Consider the following 20,850-nt stretch of genomic DNA (forward strand, 5'->3'; position numbering starts at 1 on the left):
TCAGGGGGCAGCCAGGAGAGCCAGCTGCCATGGGCAGAGGAGGCCAAGGCACAAGCCTCTCGGGGGCAACAGGCCTGAAGCCTCTAGCTTTCCCAGGCTCATGCCAAGGGGCTTTCTGTGGTGCTGGGAGGGGAGGGATGCCAGGCCCAGGCCAGTGCGAGAAGGGGCAGTGCCTGCCAGGGCAGAAAGGGTTGCTGCAGAATGTGAGACGTGGCGTTTCTGCCTGGTTTCACTCAGGGGACCTTCCCTTGCTGCTACCGACTCTTCTCCTGTTACCTGAGAGACTGAAATGGGGCCATTCTTGTGGTAAAAGAGGCCAGTGTGCCTAGGCCTCCCCACACAGACCAGAGCACCCCATTGGGGACAGGACAGAGCCCTGAATTAAGCATTTGAGAACATGCTGATCCTCTATCCTGTGACAGGGTATTGGGGGAGGAACCCTGCACACAGACTGGCTAGCTCAGTAGGTAGAGTATTTTAGAGTCATAGGTTCAAGCCCTATGCTAAACAATGCCCTCCCTTCAATTACAGTCCCTGTATACAAAGCAATTCAGTCTTAGCTTTCTCCAGCTCTCAGGTAGGAAAAGTTTCTGATTTCTCTAGTAGAACCCAAGAGAGAGGACACTAACTGACATTTCCAGCCTCATAGAAAAGCAGAAGCATATTCCCCAAAGAAAGGGGGGGAATCCCCCTCAGTATCTGATTGTCCCCCTTCAGCACTCTGAAGCTTCCTGTCCTTCAGCAACAGCTGTGATGGGACAACAAGAGCATGTCTACATTGGAGTGTTGTTTGGAAATAAAGTGCCTGTCTACACAGCAAGCTGTTACTTCAAATTAAGTACAAGTTGGCAGACTTCCTACTCTGACTCCAGTAACCCCCATTTCATGAAGAGTAAGGGAAGTCAAAGGGAGAGTTCTCTTCCTTCCACTACCTGCTGTCCATAGCACCAAAAGACAAATTAAGCTATTTTGACTTCAGCTACACAAACAAGTAGTTGAAGTTGTGTATCTTAGTTTGACTTTTGCCCTGCTGTGTAAACATGCCCTAAATGAGCTACTAGTTAAGAAGCTGGCAAAGGATCCCTTCCCATGGTATTATAGTGCCAGGGAAGGGTACACACCGGGGCAGAAGGCAAAGCAGCTGGGGCTGAGAGAGACAGGAGCAGGCAGAGAAAGAATTGAATGGAAAAAGAGAGGGGCTCTTTCCGCCTGGGTTTGACACAGACCTTTTGCATGCCAGACAAATGGGATAACACCACAGAGCAGAAACAACAGGACAGAGGAAATTTTTAAATGAAAGCTTCAGATCCCACACTTGCAGGAACCGTTTACACCCATCGACATTTACAAAATGCTTCCCCACAAACATCTCTCCAGCCTGTGTGTCTCTGGGAAAGATTTCTGCCAAGCCCAGTCTCAGCCCACTGGCCAGAGCCCCGTGAGAAACAGGACACCCTCACTCCCAGCTGTGTCCCCGCCCAGGTGAGGAAGGGGAAATGAACCACGGGCTGCTGCCCCCTGGGTCAACAGACGAGTGGGTTGACTGTTCTCAGGGATACCACAGCAACATCCCTGTTTCCCCCTCGGAGGGGGTTTCCTCAGGGCCAGACCAAGCCATTCCAGTGCCCCGGGCAGACAGGTTAATTGCGCCCTGGGTTGGGGAAGGGCACTTGTGTGGCCCAGCCCCCACCTGGAACACAGGAGAAGGCGCGCGGAGCTGGCGGCAAGGCACATGCCTCCTGCTGCCCAGCCACCGCCACTGGTGCTCAGCCTGGTGCTGCCAGGAGCAGGCCAAGCAGGTTCCTGCAGCCGCGGGGGGAAGCATGCTGCTGGCCAGCGCTGCGGGGGTTAACGCGGCCCCTGCCTTGGGTGGTCACTGCAGGGTGGCTGGTGGGAGCTGCTGCAGCTTGTGATACAGGCGCGTGGTTCCTGATGACAGTTATTAGCTGTAAGGGGCACACAGCACCCCTTATATCAGGCGCCCCGGGCAGCTGCCCGGCTAGCCCATGCCTTAATGTGGCCCTGGGTTTCCTGCATAGAACGGCCCAAGCCCCAACCCCCAGGAGAGGGTTTCCCAGCTGGGGATCTCCGGCAGCAGCCATGGGATGGTGGGAGCCAGTTACTGCAGAACAAAGGACACCCGCGCTATGTCTACACTTGCGGTTTCTTGAGCAAGTACAGCCGTTCTTGGGCAAGAATCCGCAGAGCGCCCACACTGCCTGCCTGCTCTTGCTCAAGGAAATTTACAGTACGGAGTGGTAAGAGAGGGCTTTTTTTTTTAAACAGTGTAAGCCCTCTTGCGCAGGAGCTCTTACGCAAGGGGGCAGTGTGGATGCTCAGCAGGGATTACTTGCGCAAGAAAGCCCTATGGCTAAAATGGCCATCAGAGCTTTCTTGCGAAAGAGAGCACCTACACTGCCATGGGCGCTCTTGCACAGTGTGGACGTTTTCTTGCGCAAGACTTCTTGCACAAGAAACCTTGCGCAAGAAGCCATGAGTGTAGACATAGCTCACGAGTGGGAGAAACTATCTGTTTTATTGGCAAAGGAGAAACAAAGAAAAACCCCACCCCGCTCAGCCTGGCACTTTGCACCCCCAGCCAGGGCCGGATTAAGGCATGGGCTAGCAGGGGCGCCAACCTATGGAGGCACCTGATTGAAGTGGTAAGAGATGCCACATCAGGTGCCCCCATAGGTTGCCGCCCTGGGGCAGATGCGTGCATGCAGCACGCGCCCGCTGCCCAGGGTGCAAGAATGGCTCAGGCCGGCCCTGCCCCCAGCCCAACTCTTCCAGTCACCCCTAGAGAGCAGCACTCACACATGGGGGGCTGGAAAGTGCAGAGACTCCCTGAGACACCAATTCAAAGGGAATCGCTCTGGGTACGTCTGCACTGAGATAGCAGCCCGGTGGCCAGGCTGTAGCTGGCTTGGAGGGCTTTGGTTGGGAGATTAGAAACCTGCAGACAGGGGCATGTCTGGAGGGCAGGGGGGGAATGTCACAGTGTCAGGGCAAGTGTCATGCCCCCCCATCTTCCTTTGCTCCAGCCCCAATGCTGAGAGATACTGACCATTGTCATTGCTTAAACTGCACACAGAGCTTATGGCAAAGGTTAGCATATGGTTAAAATACAATGAACATTCTGGTAAGTTATCAGAGGGGTAGCCGTGTTAGTCTGAATCTGCGAAAGCGGTGAGGAGTCCTGTGGCACCTTATAGACTAACTGAAGTGTCAGAGCATAAGCTTTCGTGGGCAAAGACCCACTTGGTCAGATGCATCTGACCAAGTGGGTCTTTGCCCACGAAAGCTTATGCTCTGACACTTCAGTTAGTCTATAAGGTGCCACAGGACTCCTCACCGCTTTTATTCTGGTACGTTCTCATTTGTGTTGTGCTGTCTGCACATCTAACTAACCAGAGATCAAAGTGCATGACCCAGAGAGAAAACCCACAACACAGGGTAGGTTATTCAACACGTTCACATTTATAAGAATGAAACATAATTAAATCTTTTAAGCCTCAGAATCTAGAAAATAAATAAACTTACTCATTTTCTTCTGCAGTGGCTAAGCCTGCTTTATTTCTTGCCTCATTACATGTCTGTGTTAGTTAAAAAGTTCTATATGTCATTGTACTAAAACAAAAACACAAGTTCACCTGATCAAATGATCTGGAGTAGTCCAGAAAAGCCCAGCAGGAACTATACCCAGAGACGGAACCAGGACTCTGAGATGTGACCAGTGACACTCTGCCAGGAGGTTTATTGGGATTTCCCTGTCCATACCAGGTCTTTCTCCTGCAGCCCTCAGAAGCCAGACTTAGGACCACAGAAACCACACTGGGATTCCTGTGTATGGGGAGCCCAGGCCACTAGTGAGTGACCTTTGGGGTGCATCTACACAGCAGCCTTATTTCGGAATTACAGTGCAGGTCTACACAGCAAGCCGTTATTTGGAAATAACATCCATCTGGAGAACTTGGTCTTTTGGCTGGGCTGCATCTGAAGGAAGGAGCCAAAGATCCCAAGGTGGTGGAGAGCCCTGGTTTTAAGGGGCAGCTGGGAAAGAGGTTTTGGGGGGAGTTTGTAAAATTTGTACTGAAGTTACAGTGTAGCATTAACAAAGCATTTTTTGTTACCTTTGAGTTTGTAATCTGCTTTGCTCTGCCTGTTCTCACTTATCACCACTTAACTCCTACAGCTTGTACTTAATAAAACCACTTTTACTTACTATCAAGTCTAGTGTAAACAATTACTACCTATGGGAGCAATCGGTGTGCACATTCCCCTTTCATTGCTAAATGGGGCTTACCCCATTCTTTGGGGTTTGATCCCATTTGGGGAGTGCTATCCCAGGAAGCTAGGCCCTAAACTGCTCTCTCCTCAGACCCGAAGAGGTTCAACATCTGTACCACTGCTCAGAGGCGGGGCTGGGGGCGGGAATCTTACTTCGGGGCCATGGTCAGGGGAGACCAAGGAGCTGCCTCAGCAGGACCAGGTGGTGAGAAGCCCCAGAGAGCAGAAAGGTGAGTGGCAGTGGCCAGGTCAGTACCCCAGGAGGCCCTCCCCAAGGGGTCTTCTGGGACCACAGCCACCTGGCTAGGCAGCTTAAAGGGAACTCAGGTTACACATTTCTCCCCTGTGTGGGTCCTCCAAAGGCTAAGAAGATTTGAGCTCTGACTGAAGCTTTCCCCACAGTCAGAATAACTGAATTGCTCCCCTCTGTGAACTGTCTAATCTTTAATAAAGTTTGACCTGTGTTTGAAGCCTTTTCTGCAATCAGAGCTTTTATAAGGCGACTCTCTTGTATGTATTCTGATGGCTAGTAATGCAGGAGCACTGACTGAAGCTTTTCCCGCAGTCAGAGCAATTGTAAGGTTTCTCTCCTGTGTGGATCCTGCTATGGGTAACAAGATCTGAGTCTGTTTTGAAGCTTTTCCCGCAGTCAGAGCTATCGAAATGTTTCTCTCCTGTGTGGGTCCTCCTATGGTCAAAAAGGCTTGAGCTACTACTGAAGCTTTTCCCGCAGTCAGAGCAATTGAAGGGTTTCTCTCCTGTGTGGCTCTTCCTATGGGTAAGAAGGTTTGACTTCTGACTGAAGCTTTTCCCACACGCAGAGCAATTGAAAGGTTTCTCTCCTGTGTGAGTGGTCCTATGGTTAAAAAGGTGTGAGCTTCTACTGAAGCTTTTCCCACAGTCAGAGCAGCTGAAGGGTCTCTCTCCTGTGTGGGTCATCCTATGTCTAACAAGGCTTGTGCTGAAACTAAAGTTTTGTCCACAGTCAGAGCAATTGAAAGGTTTCTCTCCTGTGTGGCTCCTCCTATGGGTAATACGTTCTGCGTTGCTACTGAAGCTTTTTCCGCAGTCAGAGCAGTAGAAGGGTTTTTCCCCTTTGTGGGTCCTCCTATGTCTAACAAGGTTTGACTTCTGACTGAAGCTTTTCTCGCAGTCAGAGCAATTGAAAGGTTTCTCTCCTGTGTGGCTCCTCCAATGGGTAATAAGGTCTGTGTTGCTACTAAAGCTTTTTCCACAGTCAGAGCAGTAGAAGGGTTTTTCCCCTGTGTGGGTCTTCCTATGTCTAATAAGGTGTGAAATCTGACTGAAGCTTTTCTCGCAGTCAGAGCAATTGAAAGGTTTCTCCCCTGTGTGGCTCCTTCTATGGGTAAGAAGGTATGAGCTACTACTGAAGTTTTTCCCGCAGTCAGAGCAATCGAAAGGTTTCTCTCCTGTGTGGGTCCTGCTATGGTCAAAAAGGTGTGAGCTTCTACTGAAGCTTTTACCACAGTCAGAGCAATTGAAGGGTTTCTCTCCTGTGTGGCTCTTCCAATGGGTAACAAGGTTTGACTTCTGACCGAAGCTTTTCCCACACGCAGAGCAATTGAAAGGCTTCTCTCCTGTGTGAGCCATCCTATGGATAACCAAGTGTGAGTTTGCAGTGAAGTTTTTCCCACAGTCAGAGCAGTTATGGGGTGTGTCTCTTGTATGTATTTTTGGATGGTTTGTAAAGTGTGAGTGCTCACTGAAGCTTTTCCCAGAGTCAGAGCACTTGAAGGGATTCTCTCCCGTATGGACCCTTTGATGTTCAGGAAGAGTTTCACAGTTACTACACGTGCAGGGTGACTGTTGATGGGGGATTTCCTGTTGAACGGTTTCTGTGTTTCTTTTCTCCCCTGTGCTCCTGCTACTGGAGTTACCCTGTCCCTCTCCTAGATGGTTTCCCTGCTGCTTTTCTGGGCTATGCTGACTCTCACAGCTCTCTCCGTGCTCACGTATCTGGAAAACATGTCCTTCAGATCGTCTCAATAATAGTCCACATGGAGACACTTGCTCCAGTCCTTCCTGCTGAAGACTCTTTTCATGGTTCTCAGTCAGTGTCCCGTCACCTGTTGGAATAGAAAAGTGATCCAGACAGGAGTTATTCTCCATGATGAACTGCAAGGCAACTCTAAAAGAGGAATAGAAAAGGGGACACACGCTCAAATAATGGTCAAATTATCATGAGCTGAGTTCGTGGTCCTCCTTCACAACCCTTCCACAGAGAAGAGAACCCAGCCTTTCCTCGCCCATCACACTCTGACTGGAGTTGAAGACAAACTGAACAGTCAGTCAAACTTCATGAAAACACACAAGTTACATCTGCTATAGATGCAGAAATTGGCTTCTGAGACACTTTAACTGATTGCTCACCTGTGTGGGTGTTGCTGATGATCTCCCCTTCCTTGCAGCTCGGAGGATCTGGGACCCGCAACTCCTCCTCTCGCTCCACCCAGGAAATCACATCACTTTCAGAGACTGGAAATCCTGTTTGGAGAGCAATGAACCAAGTGCTGATCTTGTTCATTAAGGTCTTTGCCATTACTGCTTCCAGAGCCAGGATCCGAGTCCCCCACCCAGAGAGGCTCCTTTCCCCACCTTGCAGAGACTGGGCTCTGGCTGGTACAAGATCCCAGGACACACTCCCCTGCAGTAAAGATGCATCACTCCCCTACCTTGGGAATGGCCCAGCTCATTCCCCAGGGCAGCTAAACGCTCTGCTTCACTCTCTAGGGTACAACTCAGCCCCCCTCACAGCCCGGTCCATCCGCCCAGAATCCCACAGCTGGACAGGAACACACTGCTCAGAAGGGGAGCTCTAGTGAGGACATGAAGATGTGACACCAAGATCCCCAGGCAGGGATCAGACAGCAGCTGCCACATGGCAGGTCACTAGAACTTGGAGAGGAAGAACCCAGCAGATGTCTAGCTCCCCAAGTCTCTGTCCACAAAACCCCTGGCTGGTGGGCTGGGCTTGCCCTGATCTTTGGCTCAGATGTTCTACTTGGGCCAGGAGGAGGCAGAGGAAGTTGCCTGAGCATCTAAGTGAATCCTTGGCTGCTTGCTTCACGCCCTGCCTATGTGCCACACACCTGATCCCAACTGCCTGTGTCTCATAGGGTATGTCTACACTACAGCGCTAATTCGAACTAACTTAGTTCGAATTAGTTAATTCGAACTAAGCTAATTCGAACTAACACCTCCAGACTAAGAGACTAGTTCAAATTAGCGTTTTGCTAATTCGAACTAGCATGTCCACATTAAGTGGACCCTGAACCGGGGTTAAGGATGGCCGGAAGCAGTGCCGGCAGGACATCAGATGAGGACTTAGAGTGTGGAGTTGCTGCCTCAGGCTATCCGAGGGCTGTGCTTAAAGGGACCCGACCCCCACCCCGGACTGACAGTTCTCAGGGGTGCCCCGCTTGCAATGCAGTCCTGTCTTGGAGTGCCCACACTGGGCACATCACAGCACTTGGCCATCAGACCGGCTACACTTGCCGCAGGCTGCCATCTGGGGAGAGGAGGCAATTGGGGGGCTGCAGGAGAGCTTCCACCCCGAGAAGCCCGCAGAGCCAGCCCAGTCCTCCCCATCGAGGGCGCGTACTCCATTCCTCCCTCACCTCCTTCCACTTACCCTTCCCTAACCCGCCTTCCTGATGTACAAAATAAAGAAAACATGTGTTCAAAAATAGAATCTTTCTTGAACAAAACTGGGGGAGACTGGGAAAAAGAGGTGGGAGAGGGCAAGAGAGAGGCTGGGAGAGGGGAGGGCAACTACAACGAGGAGGGGTTTGGAACAGGTCCTATATGAAGAGGCTAAAGAGACTGGGACTTTTCAGCTTAGAAAAGAGGAGACAGAGGGGGGGTATGATAGAGGTCTATAAAAGCATGAGTGGGGTGGAGAGGGTGCATACAGGAAAGTTCTTCATTAGTTCCCATAATAGAAGGACTAGAGGACACCAAAGGAAAAGAATGGGTAGCAGGCTTCAAAGTAGTAACAGAAAGTTGTTCTTCACGAAGCAAAGAGTCAACCTGTGGAACTCCTTGCTGCAGGAGGCTGTGAAGGCTAGAACTAGAAACAGAGTTTAAAGAGAAGTGAGATAAAGTCATGGAGGTTGGGTCCATGGAGTGGTATTAGTCAGGGGGTAGGAGTGGTGTCCCTGCCCAAAGTTTGTGGAAGGCTGGAGAGGGATGGCACGAGACAAATGGCTTGGTCACTGTCTTCGGTCCATCCCCTCCAGGGTCCCTAGGGTTGGCCGCTGCCGGCAGACAGGCTACTGGGCTAGATGGACCTTTGGTCTGACCCAGTACGGCCATTGTAAGCTCAGGGCTCAGGGTCGGGGGTCTCAGTGGACCACCTTGATTTTCATGCACACCTGTTCCTGGGTGGCCAGGCTGGCAGCTCTCCTGCCCTAGACGGCCACTTTCCTGTGCCTAGTGTGGAGGTCGTGGACAAGGTCCACGATGTCCGCACTAGACCAGGTGGGTGCCCGCCTCTTGCGGTCCCGGGCAAGTTCCCGGGAGCCGCCAGCCTGGTCCCGGGACGAGGGGGACGGCTGGGGGGCATCGGGTGGCTGGCTCGAGCTGTGCCAGGTGCAGGGTCTGCTAGCTGGGTGCTGGCAGGCTTGCACCTGGCACGGGCACCATAGCCAGCCCGTGCCCCTTTAAGGGGTCCAGGGCCGGGAGGGGGGCAATAGAGTTTCCCTGGTGTTGGCCAGAGTGACCACCAGGGAAAGCTGGGGAGGGCTAGCCTCCCACTAGTTCGAATTAAGGGGCTACACACCCCTTAATTCGAACTAGTAAGTTCGAACTAGGCTTAGTCCTCGTACAATGAGGTTTACCTAGTTCGAACTAAGCGCTCCGCTAGTTCTAATTAAGTTCGAACTAGCGGAGCGCCAGTGTAGTGCCTATCAAAGTTAATTCGAACTAACGTCCGTTAGTTTGAATTAACTTTGTAGTGTAGACATACCCATAGACTTTAAGGTCAGAAGGGACCATTATGATCATCTAGTCTGACCCCCTGCACAGTGCAGGCCACAGAATCTCACCCAGCCCTCTTAGAATAATCCTCTCACCTATAACTCAGATATTGAAGCCTTCAGATACTTTGAAGGCCCCAGGATGCAGAGAATCCTCCAGCTGTAATCTGCGCCCCATGCTACAGAAGAAGGCGAAAAACTTACAGGGTCTCTGCCATTCTACCCTGGAGGAAAACTCCTTCCCGACCCCAAATATGGCGATCAGCTAAACCCTGAGCACGTGGGCAAGACTTACCAGTAAGACACCCAGAAAGTTCTCTATAGTAACTCCTATCATCCCTCCATTGACCTATTTCCCCACTGATAATGAATGGTCAATTAGTTACCAAGATCATGTTATCTCATCATAGAACTGGAAGAGATCCCAGAAGGCCATCAAGTCCAGCCCCCTGCTCTAGGCAGGACCAATCCCATCTAAATCAACCCGGCCATAACAGTTGCCATTCTCATGGCTGCCCAGGGTGGCGCTGGGCTTCTGTTGGGGCAAGCCAGGGCGGAGCTGGGCCGTGCTGCTTCTCTGGTGCTTGTGGCTGTTGCTCAGCTCCCCCTCTGCAGCCTCCGTTTACTCTGCCAGCAGCAGCCTTTGTGTGGTTTCCCAGTCTGGCTCTTGTGGCCAGCCTGGCCTTTGATTTGGTGCCCCTCCAGGGCTGCACAGAATCTATCACCTTTACACCTTGTGAGTGTGTTTCCCTCAGCTTTGGCCCCACCCCTTCTTGGAACTTCATTTTCTGTTCCGAATATCCACCTGTGACATGACCATGGAGATCACTGTGCTACTGCTGTTAAATAAAATAATCATAGTCATCACATCAGAACATTCCCATTGACATGGGACTCAGCACACTTCGCAAAAGGTTTATTGCAGCTGTGTATGCCCATTCTTTTTGAACTAGAACAGGTTGGGCTTTCGCAAAATGGTCAAACACTGGGGATCAACTAACCAGGAAAGAACATTCCTGAGCAGGAAGAGACCAATCAACACACACCTCCACAGTAGCTGCAAACACGGTCCTAAGAGATGGCTCAGAAAGACACTGACCCTTGTGCACAAGAGCGGGATGAGGGGATAATGGATACGGATGTTTTGTTCAAAGAAACAGGCAGGAGGCTAAGGGGGTAGAACACATGGAACAACATGCATCTTGTTTGTGTCAATGTATGAGAAGTCACAGGAGGGGCATGTTGATGCTGGCTGAGGGGCAGCATTCTCACTGCTGACTGACTGGTACCGTTATTGGGTTGGGACAAGTCTCACTATACCTGTGCCTAAGGAGCTGGGACACTAGTACCCTGCTCCTTTTCACAATAAACTTGGCCGAGTGCCTTAGCCTCCAAACGGAGCCTGGATCTTTCTTAGCGGCAACCCTGAGCTGTGCTGCATGGATACGCCACAGGCTCTGCCAGTGCAGCTAGCATCAGAGCTCCAGAAAGAGCCACCCTGAACAGCCATAACAACACTCTGTGGTGCTAGCAGCAATTCTAATAGCACTGCAGTCATTGCGGGAAGCAAAATTATCAATCACAGCAGCACCTGGGAACTCTGGTGTAAATCAGGACCCCACTGTGCTATTGGGGTACACATATGGAGTTAAGCATCACTGCTCTTTAGTGTAGGTATCCTTCCCAGTCCTGAGAAACAGGGACACGCTATAATAGCTATTAAAGAGAGAGGTGACTGCACACAGAGAGTCTAAGGGACTTGATCAAGGTCACACAGGAAGATTGACGGGCAGAGAACTGAACACAGGTCTCCTGAGCATGAAGCCAGACATTCACACAGGAAGAAAAAGTCCCTACTCGAAGATATTTCACTCTAAAAACACAACACAGCTGACATGATTTATCTCCACTGCACACAGAGGCAAGTGAGCCCCAGAGAGAATGAAGCTGAACTTTTGAAAGGAAACCCAACCTGTGCCTGAAATGCAAGAAGAGCTCTGCTCACGTTTCTCTACTGCAGAGCTACCTCGGACAAAATACTCACAGTGCGTGAACTGCCTCACCCACCCTCCTTGAGCCCCAGCATCCAGCCCCTCTCACTGGCTAGAACAGCACGTCACAGAGATTAGCTACAGGCAGGAAGGACTTTGGGAACTGCACCCACCTTCTAGTGGCTCAGCCCACTGCCACAAGGGGAACCTGCAGGCACGAAGATCAGCGAGACCCAGATCCGGAGCCAGACCTCTAGTACCTGCTGTTCCTGCCTGAGCCCTTCTACTCACACCTCCAGTTAAGGCACAAGATGGACAAGAAAGGGGGGAAGGGCACTGAGACCTTAGCTGTGGGAAGAGCAGCTCCACTGTTACGTCCCTCAACCTGCTTTCCCTGGGAGGGGCCACGGAGGGGACAGTCTTTCACAGAAGAGCCAGGATTATTGGGGCAGATACTCATGACATCGGGGGCAAAAACAATGAATGATCCCGAACCAAACCCACCCCAGCTGCTCCAGAGCAAACCCAGGTTTTGTTACCCAAGGGGATAAGAATCCTTACTCAGCCAGTTCACAGCCTCATAATTCTCCTGCATCACATCCCTATAGAGAGCTCTCTGGCCCGGGTCCAGCAAAGCCCATTCCTCCTCGGAGAAATACACAGACACCTCCTGGACGCTAACCAGCTCCGCCACGGCCATTTCCTGTCCCTGGCTCTGAAGGCTGGGGGCTGAGCTAGAGACAGACATGGGTGTTCTGCAGCCTGGCAGGGGGAGAAGGCAAATTAGAGACATTTCAGAAGGGGCTTTAATCTTTTCCACACCCCCATTCTCCCCACACTCTGTCCCTAGTGATGTGACACACGTGTTAGACTCTGCCACTGTGGACAAAAGTTTTAGTCTAGTTATTCCATGAACAGCGTACGGGAGTTAGATTCCAAATCCATATTTATTTCTCTCCGTACCTGGCTTGAGTTACAAGATTACTGTGTCTGCAACAATGGGATATAGTTCTCAGCACCCAGTGTTTCTGATAAGCCACATATTCACTTGCCTGAACATGGACATAGGTTAAATGCAGGCTGCTGTATTTAAAACCCTTAGTCTTCATTCACAGATTTGCAGCACAAACTTTGCTCTCATCTCACAGAGACGTTATAAACCCTTTCCACAACAGAGAATCAGTGAAGTTAAGCATCCGAATGGTGGTGGTATTATTAAATACGTGTGCTTATTATTAAACACTTGTGCTGAGTGTTAGCAGGATGAGATCTTAAGATTCATGGGATCAGAAGATATCCTCAGTCATCCAGTCTGACCCCCTCAGTGGCACAAGCCATTACACTTAGTCCGGTTACCCAGGCACAACGCTGTTTCCCCACAGTGTATTTTCTAGAAAGTCCCCCAGTGATTTGAAGACATCGAGAGATGGAGAATCCACCAGTTCTTTATTCATTTGTTTCAGCAGCTAATCGGCTTCCCTATCAAACATTTGTGCCTCTTCTCTAGTCTGAAATAGTCTGGCTTCAGCTTTCAATTATTGGCTCTCACTGAGCCGTATCCATTCGAAGAGGTGGGCCAAATTTTCATGGGGGGGGGAGTGGGGCAAATAGAAAGTGGCTGAGAACTGCACTTTTCCATGACATAAATGCAGGAAATGGAGGAACCAAGATGGGCATTGGGAGTAGGAGGATTCTTGGGGTAACGGTTTGGGATGCAGGACAGATAGAGGGGTCTAGGAGGGAGTTTGGGTGAAGGAGCCTTTCAGCCTATTTATTGTTTGAAACCAACCCCATATCGAAACTGACTGAGCAGTGAAATCTGAGCCTGAAGGTGCCGTCCGTTTTGTGCTTTAACTTCATCCCTTTAGCATCACAAACCTATAGACCAGTGTTTCTCCAAATGTCCACAGGTCCCCATGCAGCACCCCTGGGGCTCCTCACTGATCACTGGGTGATTTAGGGCTCTGTGCACCAGGGTCGCTGGGTTTGGTTAGTAACTTCAATGACAATCCCATGAAGATGTTTTCACAGGAATTCTCACATCACTTAAAGAATTTCCACCAGCAAACTCACCTTGTCTGAAAGCTCCAAGGGATTTTCCTCTTGCTCTCTCCAGTGCAGAGGGCAGAGTGTCTAGTGGGGGAAGGGATAAGAGAGATGAGATTCCAGGCTCTCCTATTTATAATAATGTCCCCATGCTGAACTCTGCGTTTCAATTCTATTAGCAACCGGACAGATTCACACTTAGGTATTTAGTATGAAAGAGTCTAAAACTTCCATTTCCTCTCTCACTCGGGCACCTCCCAGCAATGGAGCCAATATCCCTGCAGCCTCACACCTGTCCCAGGAGAGACAAGCTGTAAATAAGATTTACTCTTCCCTCCTCACCCCCTCCCACTTGGTTTCTCATTCACTTACTGCCTCTTATCATAATCTGAAGCTGTGGTGGTGGGGCACGTTGCTATCACAATAACTTTAACCATTTTGATCTCTGAATGGGAGGTGTCACGTTACTGGATTTTGAGGGGAGCAGCCAGATCATTGCTGCACCCATAGCGGGATGTTGGCATCAGAGGTGGCACAAAGGGGGGCCATGTGAGGTGTCAAATAGAAGCCCACTTTCTTCTGATTTCACATATGCTATTCATGAGATTGCATAATGTTGATATGTGAAGTTATAAGCATGTACTTTGTGTGGATACCAAATGTTTCTCTATATGTGGTTGAACTATGGGCAAAGCTAACAAGCAAACCTCTGGAACAATAGCCCTCTATAGGCCAAGGACACACCTCAAGAGTGATGACTCATACGTAGGGGCTACCAGCAGGGAACACAGAGATAGGCCATGGGCCAGGTGACCTGCTGTAGCCAAGAAGAGACCAGGAAGGAGGGATAAATAGGCCATGTGGCTGACTCCATCTTGGTACTCAGCTCAGCACTTAATCCTAGAGGCAGCAGTGGAGGGATTGAAGGGCCGGAAAGAACTGTGGACCCATCCTGATCCTAGGATGCGCAACAAGGACTTAAGCCAGCAGCTGTAACATCTCTGTTAGAGCCTGCATTGAGAACTGGGAGATTCGATGCACGTAATGTACTATCCTTTAACAACCTTACTCTCATGCTTTTCTTTATTGTAGTAATAAACCTTTAGATGTTAAATAGTGATAGAAATGTAGCTGTGTTAGTCCGTTGTAGCTGAGACAAAATACAGGACTATGTAGCACTTTAAAGACTAACAAGATGGTTTATTAGATGATGAGCTTTGCTTTAGATGTTAGACGCTAAAGGATTGGCTCAGCGTGATTTGTGGGTAAGATCCAGAGGGTAAATTGACCAGGGATCTGTGGCTGGTTTCTTGGAACCGGACAGAACTTGTTCGGGATAGGTGGGAAGGGGTGTTAAGACGCCTCACCTGTGCATGAGGCCAGGGGCCATCTGGGGCATGGATATTGCTGGGGTGCCGGAGGGGTTTTGATCGTGAGACTTCAGGAAGGAAGCTGAAGCACTCTGTGGGACTGGTTTGTGGCCTGTTTGGAGAGGTCACCCGTCTGGGGACTGTAAGGAGCCCCGAAGTTGAGCAATTCGCCCTGAGTGGACGCCCTAAGTTGTGCCTAGACAAAGCCCAGACCGTCACAGGAGGTTCAAAGTTTGCAAACCCCTGGCTCTCTCTGCAAGCAGTTGGGTCTGTTCACTCAGTGTCTCTAAGGAGAGCAGACTGATGTGGCCATCATTCTGCATGTGGGAATTGAGGCAGGGGAAGGTTGGCTTCAGAGCCCAGATTCAATAGTCACAGATACTTGAACTGCTTTCCCCTCATCCATCCCTTCCAGGTACCTTTGAACTGCCTCAGAGTCTCCGATAGAGCAATTGTTTTCTGGGAGAAACCTCTGACTTGTTCTTCTAGTTCAGGGGAAATCTCTTCCGGCAGCTGGAATTGCCCCATCTCACACCTGGACAGAAACAATTCAATGTGAATGTATGTCGTTTACTGCTGATAAGTTCTGGCTAGTAAGTCTCAGCTCTAACAGGCCTGGAGTTAGAATTCCACCAATTCTCCCAGCATGAGAGCAGGGACAACACATTCCATGGCCATGCAACCTTCCCCTCAAAGATCTGATTTCTGTTCTTCACTTCTGGCCTGGGGAGAGTGGCTGGGGGAGTAAAGGGGAATAGAGTCTCCATGGCCAACTCACTCCTTGGCCTGCAGATGCTGAGGGACAGGAGGTTCCCATGTGAAGGGCTGAAGGAATCTGTCCACTAGGGATTAGACCGAGACACCAGCTCCCCTCAACGCAGCTCCTTCCACACACGTCTCCAAACAGCCCTCAAGTGGGACAGACTCTTGATCCCTGCTGTCCTGGGCTGAATGTACTCAGTGCCCAGCAGTGACAGGCCCATGTTCCACCCCACAGTCCTGAGGCAACCAATCCCCAAGGAAGTGACAGCTCTAAGAAACACTTGGTCAGACTGTGCCCTGAATGAGGAATTCCAGAGTCTAAAGTGCGAGGATGAGACCCTCAGAATTAAATGCATCAGAGATATTCATGTCTAACATCTGGCTGTAGAGCTCTGGGGAGATGTGGTGCTAACATCCGCTCCAAGCCTTTTCCTTGCTTTGTGCAGTGTGAAGGGAGTGAGAGCCACGTACCTACTCAGGGTGCTTCTGACGTCCTAGAAAAAAAAAAAGACACAGAAAAGAATCTCAGCCCCATTGGACACACACAGGGGCCCTCTGAGAAGGGATTTTGCAAACCTAGGAAGAGAGGCCCTGCCTTGGCCCCAGGAACATGGACCCCCTGAGTGAATGGAGCTTTGCCATCTCTAATAGATCTGTGCCTGTAACTCTACAAAGCACAAGAGTCATTCACATGGCAGCAATGCACAAAGTGTTACACTGAGATCTGACAACTGGGACCGAGCACTTGTGATTCAGGAGTCTCTCTTCACTGTGTGAGGAGCTGGGATGTTTGTCCCTCAGTCTCACCTGCAGGAATTCACTCACTGGCTTCTGACATGTTCTCTCCAGCTCCCCGATCCCCTTGCTGATACGGGAAATCTGCACAGAGAGGTTCCTGACAGTGTCAATCTGGAACCTCCCAATCTCCTCATCTAATTTCTCCAGCTGGGCTAGGAGTCGCTGCTTTTGTTCCTCCAGAAACTGCTGCAGCTGCTGAAACTCAGCTACAATGATCTGCCTCTTGGCTTGGGTCCATTTGTGTGTGAAAACAGGGAAAAGGCTGGTCAGGGGCATAGATGGAGCCCATGGTCCTTTCACAGGGAGCTGAGCGCGCAGTAGGGAGAATTTCTTGGAAAACCCTAAAATTTTCAACATCTGCCTCTTTCTGATTACTAGGCAGATGCGTCTCTCCCAGCATCTCCTTTGCCCCGTGTCCCTCTGAAAGGGATGTTCCCATGTCTGTCATGGGCAGCATCTTTTGTTATTCATGGGCTCTGGGAATTCATATCCAGAGCACCAGGGGGCAGGACTCAGCACCAGCCTGACAGAGATACCCCGAGAGGAAAAAGAAGCAAACAGATAAATACACCAAGGCTACGTCTACACTGGCCCCTCTTCCGTAAGGGGCATGTAAATTTCAAGAGTCGTCGTAGGGAAATCCGCGGGGGATTTAAATATCCCCCGCGGCATTTAAATAAAAATGGCCGCCGCTTTTTTCCGGCTTTTAAAAAAGCCGGAAAAGAGCGTCTAGACTGGCCCCGATCCTCCGGAAAAAGCGCCCTTTTCCGGAGGGTCTTATTCTTACTTCAAAGTAAGAATAAGACCCTCCGGAAAAGGGCGCTTTTTCCGGAGGATCGGGGCCAGTCTAAACGCTCTTTTCCGGCTTTTTTAAAAGCCGGAAAAAAGCGGAGGCCATTTTTATTTAAATGCCGCGGGGGATATTTAAATCCCCCGCGGATTTCCCTACGACGACTCTTGAAATTTACATGCCCCTTACGGAAGAGGGGCCAGTGTAGACGTAGCCCAAGTGAGCAGACAGTCCTTCAGGGGCACATTCAGCTCACCAGGGGAAGATGTCTGGGAAAGCCACAAAGGATGGACATTAACTCATGCACGGACATGGATGCTCAAGGCCTTTTTACACATGGATCTCACCCAGCAATCCATGATCCAGGAGAAACACAAACAAGCCCAACCTCACCAAGGCCACACAGGAGTCTGCCTCCGAACTCAGCCCTCCCACTGCCAGTCCCTGCTGGTCCATAGCCACAAGCACTTACCAGATACTCCTGGCTTTTCCATTCTGCTGCTGTTTTCCTTCTCAGCAGCTTTTCTCTCTCCTCCCTCAGAGTCTTCGAATGAGCCTCCAATTTTTCCTGAAGAAACAGAAATAAGCACGAGGGCAAACCACATTAGATGTTGGGAGCCTATTTGTCTGCCTTTAAGAGAGTCCCAGTTTTGTGGAACTCTGCCTCTGTCCACCAGGATCTCAGCCCTGGACATGGCTTCGTCATTAGAAAAATACACAGGAGGAGACTGCAGACGCTGCAGGACACCTACGAGCATGGGGGACAGATCGGTGGTGGCACCTTCGTAAAGAATGATACAGATGGTTAATAATACTAATCACGTAACTGATTACAATTTTATCAGTGACAGTATTTTTTTAACCTGCTGACAGGCAGGGTTGGTAGCGGAAATGGGCTCTCTTGGGGCCAGGGATCTCTTGTGAGGTCTGCCAGGGTGGCCACAAGAACTGCTGGCCAATGGGAACGCCCAGCAGCTACAGACTGACGTTAGCTGCCAGAAGCAAGTGGGAACTTCAGGGGCAGTGGGGAGTTTAACCGGTAATTGGTACAGATAAACATTAGCTCATCAGTTAACCAGTTTGAACTCTTGCTACAATCCAGTTGAATCCCAGTTCTGCCTGGCATAGACCTGTGCTTCCTGAAACCCTGCTATGGGTGGAGTGAAGGTGCTCGGGGCCCCACACAGCATCCAGCCCAGCAACCTCATCTAGTGCCAGCTGCTGCATCAGAGTTTAACCCCTCATGGAGCAGTCCAGGAGTTCAGCATCCCAGTGGGAAACCTCTTCTCCCTGCTGAGCCCAGAGCTTTATCAAGGCATCTTTCTCTCCTAACAGCCACACTTCATCGCTGTTCAGTGATGCTGAGGGACAGGGAGCAGTGTAGTCTAACAACTGGACCAGGGTTCGGGACCGAACTCTATCCCTGATGTGTTTGGCGACTATGAGCAACTTGCTGCCCCACCTTCCCTTCCCACAGTTTGTCTAACTGGACTGTGACCTGCTCAGAGCAGGGACTTTCCCGTGCTGGTTATTGTGCAGGACCCAGATGTCATTGCAGATCTATAAGGCAAATGACAGATTATTATTCCTGCTCATCCAATCGGTAACAGCTTGTAACCTCCTCTTCTCCAGTCCCAAGGCAGCTCACTGACAGAGTGGCCTGTAGCACCTGTAATCTAAACCTCTCTGATTATTCACACCTTCCCTAGTGCAAACACCCCTCCTGCCACCAGTGAGGGCTGGGTTTCAGGATTTAGAGCCTCAGAGAAACATTTCCCACATCAGGTATCTGTAAAGACTTGACATAAGTTGCCACAAAGCCAGAACATTTACTTTTTACTGTATCTCTTGGATCATGAAGGCTTTACAGAGTAGATCGGGATCTACAGGTAGATCTTGGAGCCTCTGACAGGTGATCCTGACTGGTTTGGCTAAGAGGCTATCAAGTGCAGCACTTCAGCTGCCCCCTCTCCCTCCTGCTGCACATCTCCTGCCCTTTGCCTTGGAGCTGTTTCCTTCTCCCATCCTGCATTCTATCTCCACAAACAGAGGGAGTCTGTAGGCTGCTTTTGAGAGTGGTGCAGGGGTGAGCCTTCCTTAGCCCCACTGCACCACCACAGAGGAGCCACCTGTGGTAAGCAGTGTGCAGCTGGAGCCTGTATCCTGAATCCCTGTTCTAGTCATGTACCTCTCCTGCACCCCAAGCCCCTTCTCTAACCCTGAGCCCCCTGAACTCAAACTCCCTTACAGAGCGTGAACCCCCTCCTACACTCCAACCCTCTGCCCATGCCTGATGAAAGGGAGAAAGGATGGGGGAGGGAGAAGGGATGCAGTGAGCAGAGGCGAGGCCTCGGAAAAGGGTCACAAAGGAGGTGAGACAAAGGTATTTGGGTTTGAGGTAGATCCTGGATTGCACTTAAATTCAAAAAGTGCTACTTTAAAAGGCTGGAGACCACTGCTTTACACTGGTTGGTTCACATCTGTGGCTGGTAACAGTCAGTGAAATTAGCCTGTAATTAAAACCCAATGTTATTTCCCATCACACTGGACAGCCACCCGGTACCTTGTACTCCAGGGCAGCTTCCTGTTTGGGCACCACCATGTGAGCCTGGGATCTGTCACACACCACACAGATGGGAGTTTGATTCTCTTCACAGAACAGCGTCAGAGCCTCCTGGTGCTCCCTGCGCACCCCGTCCCATCTTGCTCTCTTTGCTGCCTGGAAACTCAGCGGCTTGGCTAGTTCCACCACGTTTGCCAGCTGCCGGTTGGGCCGGAGGGGTCCCTGCTGCTCAGTGTCTCTGCCCTGAGGGCTGAGGGGGGCCTGGCAGGAATTGTGCCCACACTCCAGAGTGACAGGGGCTGTGAAATCCTCCAGACAGACGGGACGCGGCGCTTCCTCCCGGACACTTTCCACGGGGCTCTCTGCAGCCATGGCTGCCTCTGGCCTGGGGACGGGGCCGTGTCACTGTCCTGAGCTCAGCAGTGGGGGGAGGCAGGTCCAGGGGGGCAGAGCCGTGAGGTACCAGCACTGAGGACAAAAAAAAAATCAAACTTAAAAATCGAAAAAGCCCCAAAAGCTTCGCTCCCCCCCCCCTGCAGGGTCCAATGGGCCCCTCCCGCTAACCGCCCCCCCCAGAACCGCCCCCCCCATCGCTGCGCCCCTCAGGCCAGGGCCCCTGTGTTCAAATACCCCCCCCCCCCGCACACTCTGCAGCCCCCTCACAGCCCCGCTGTGCGCCCGGCACCGCCCAGCTCCCCCCTCCCCCCCCGCCAGGCCCCCCCAGCCAGGCCAGCGCGAGCATCAGGAAGCGCCAACAGCCCGATCGAGGGGGGGGGGCGACCGCAGCGGCGGGGGGGCCATTGCCCAGCCGGACCCGCCCCGATACCCAGCGCCGGACCCACCAGCAGCGCAGGACGGCGGGTCCCAGCCCCTCACGCTCTGGCGGCTCCTCCCCGCAGCGAGTAACGGTTCCAACGGCCCCTCACAACGGCTCAGGGAGCGCGGCGCATGCGCAGTAACCGTGGCGCAGTCTGGTCCCTTTCCCTGCCCGCGCGCGGATCGATGGGCGGGACCCGCCGAAACCCGACCGCGGCGGAGTAGAACGGGGCGGCCCGTCAGACCGCGCATGCGCAGCAGCTCCGTGACTCCCAGCAGACTCCAGCGCCAGGGCTTCGCTCAGACCGGGCGCTGCTTGGCCCCGCCCCCCCGGACAGAGGCTACTTCCGCTTCTCGGAGCCCGGGCCGGCTCGCAGGTGGGGCGGGGCTTTTGCAGCGCGTGTAGCGACCCGGGGGATTCCCTCCC

General features: G+C 51.5%; 1 protein-coding gene across 1 annotated transcript; it reads right to left on the reverse strand.

Moving 5' to 3' along the window:
• Positions 1-3,474: 3,474 nt before the first annotated feature.
• Positions 3,475-20,756, reverse strand: LOC142821518 (uncharacterized). The gene is given in 9 exon segments (XM_089771259.1): positions 3,475-4,812; positions 4,814-6,377; positions 6,682-6,795; positions 13,352-13,411; positions 15,114-15,229; positions 15,928-15,950; positions 17,517-17,612; positions 19,608-20,075; positions 20,450-20,756. Coding segments are annotated over 8 exon segments (2,430 nt in total). The 5' UTR covers positions 19,980-20,075; positions 20,450-20,756; the 3' UTR covers positions 3,475-4,727.
• Between the last annotated feature and the right edge of the window lie 94 nt (positions 20,757-20,850).

This window comes from Pelodiscus sinensis, chromosome 19 (genome assembly GCF_052426305.1).
Source record: "Pelodiscus sinensis isolate ZL-2025 chromosome 19, ASM5242630v1, whole genome shotgun sequence".
Taxonomy (NCBI): domain Eukaryota; kingdom Metazoa; phylum Chordata; order Testudines; family Trionychidae; genus Pelodiscus; species Pelodiscus sinensis.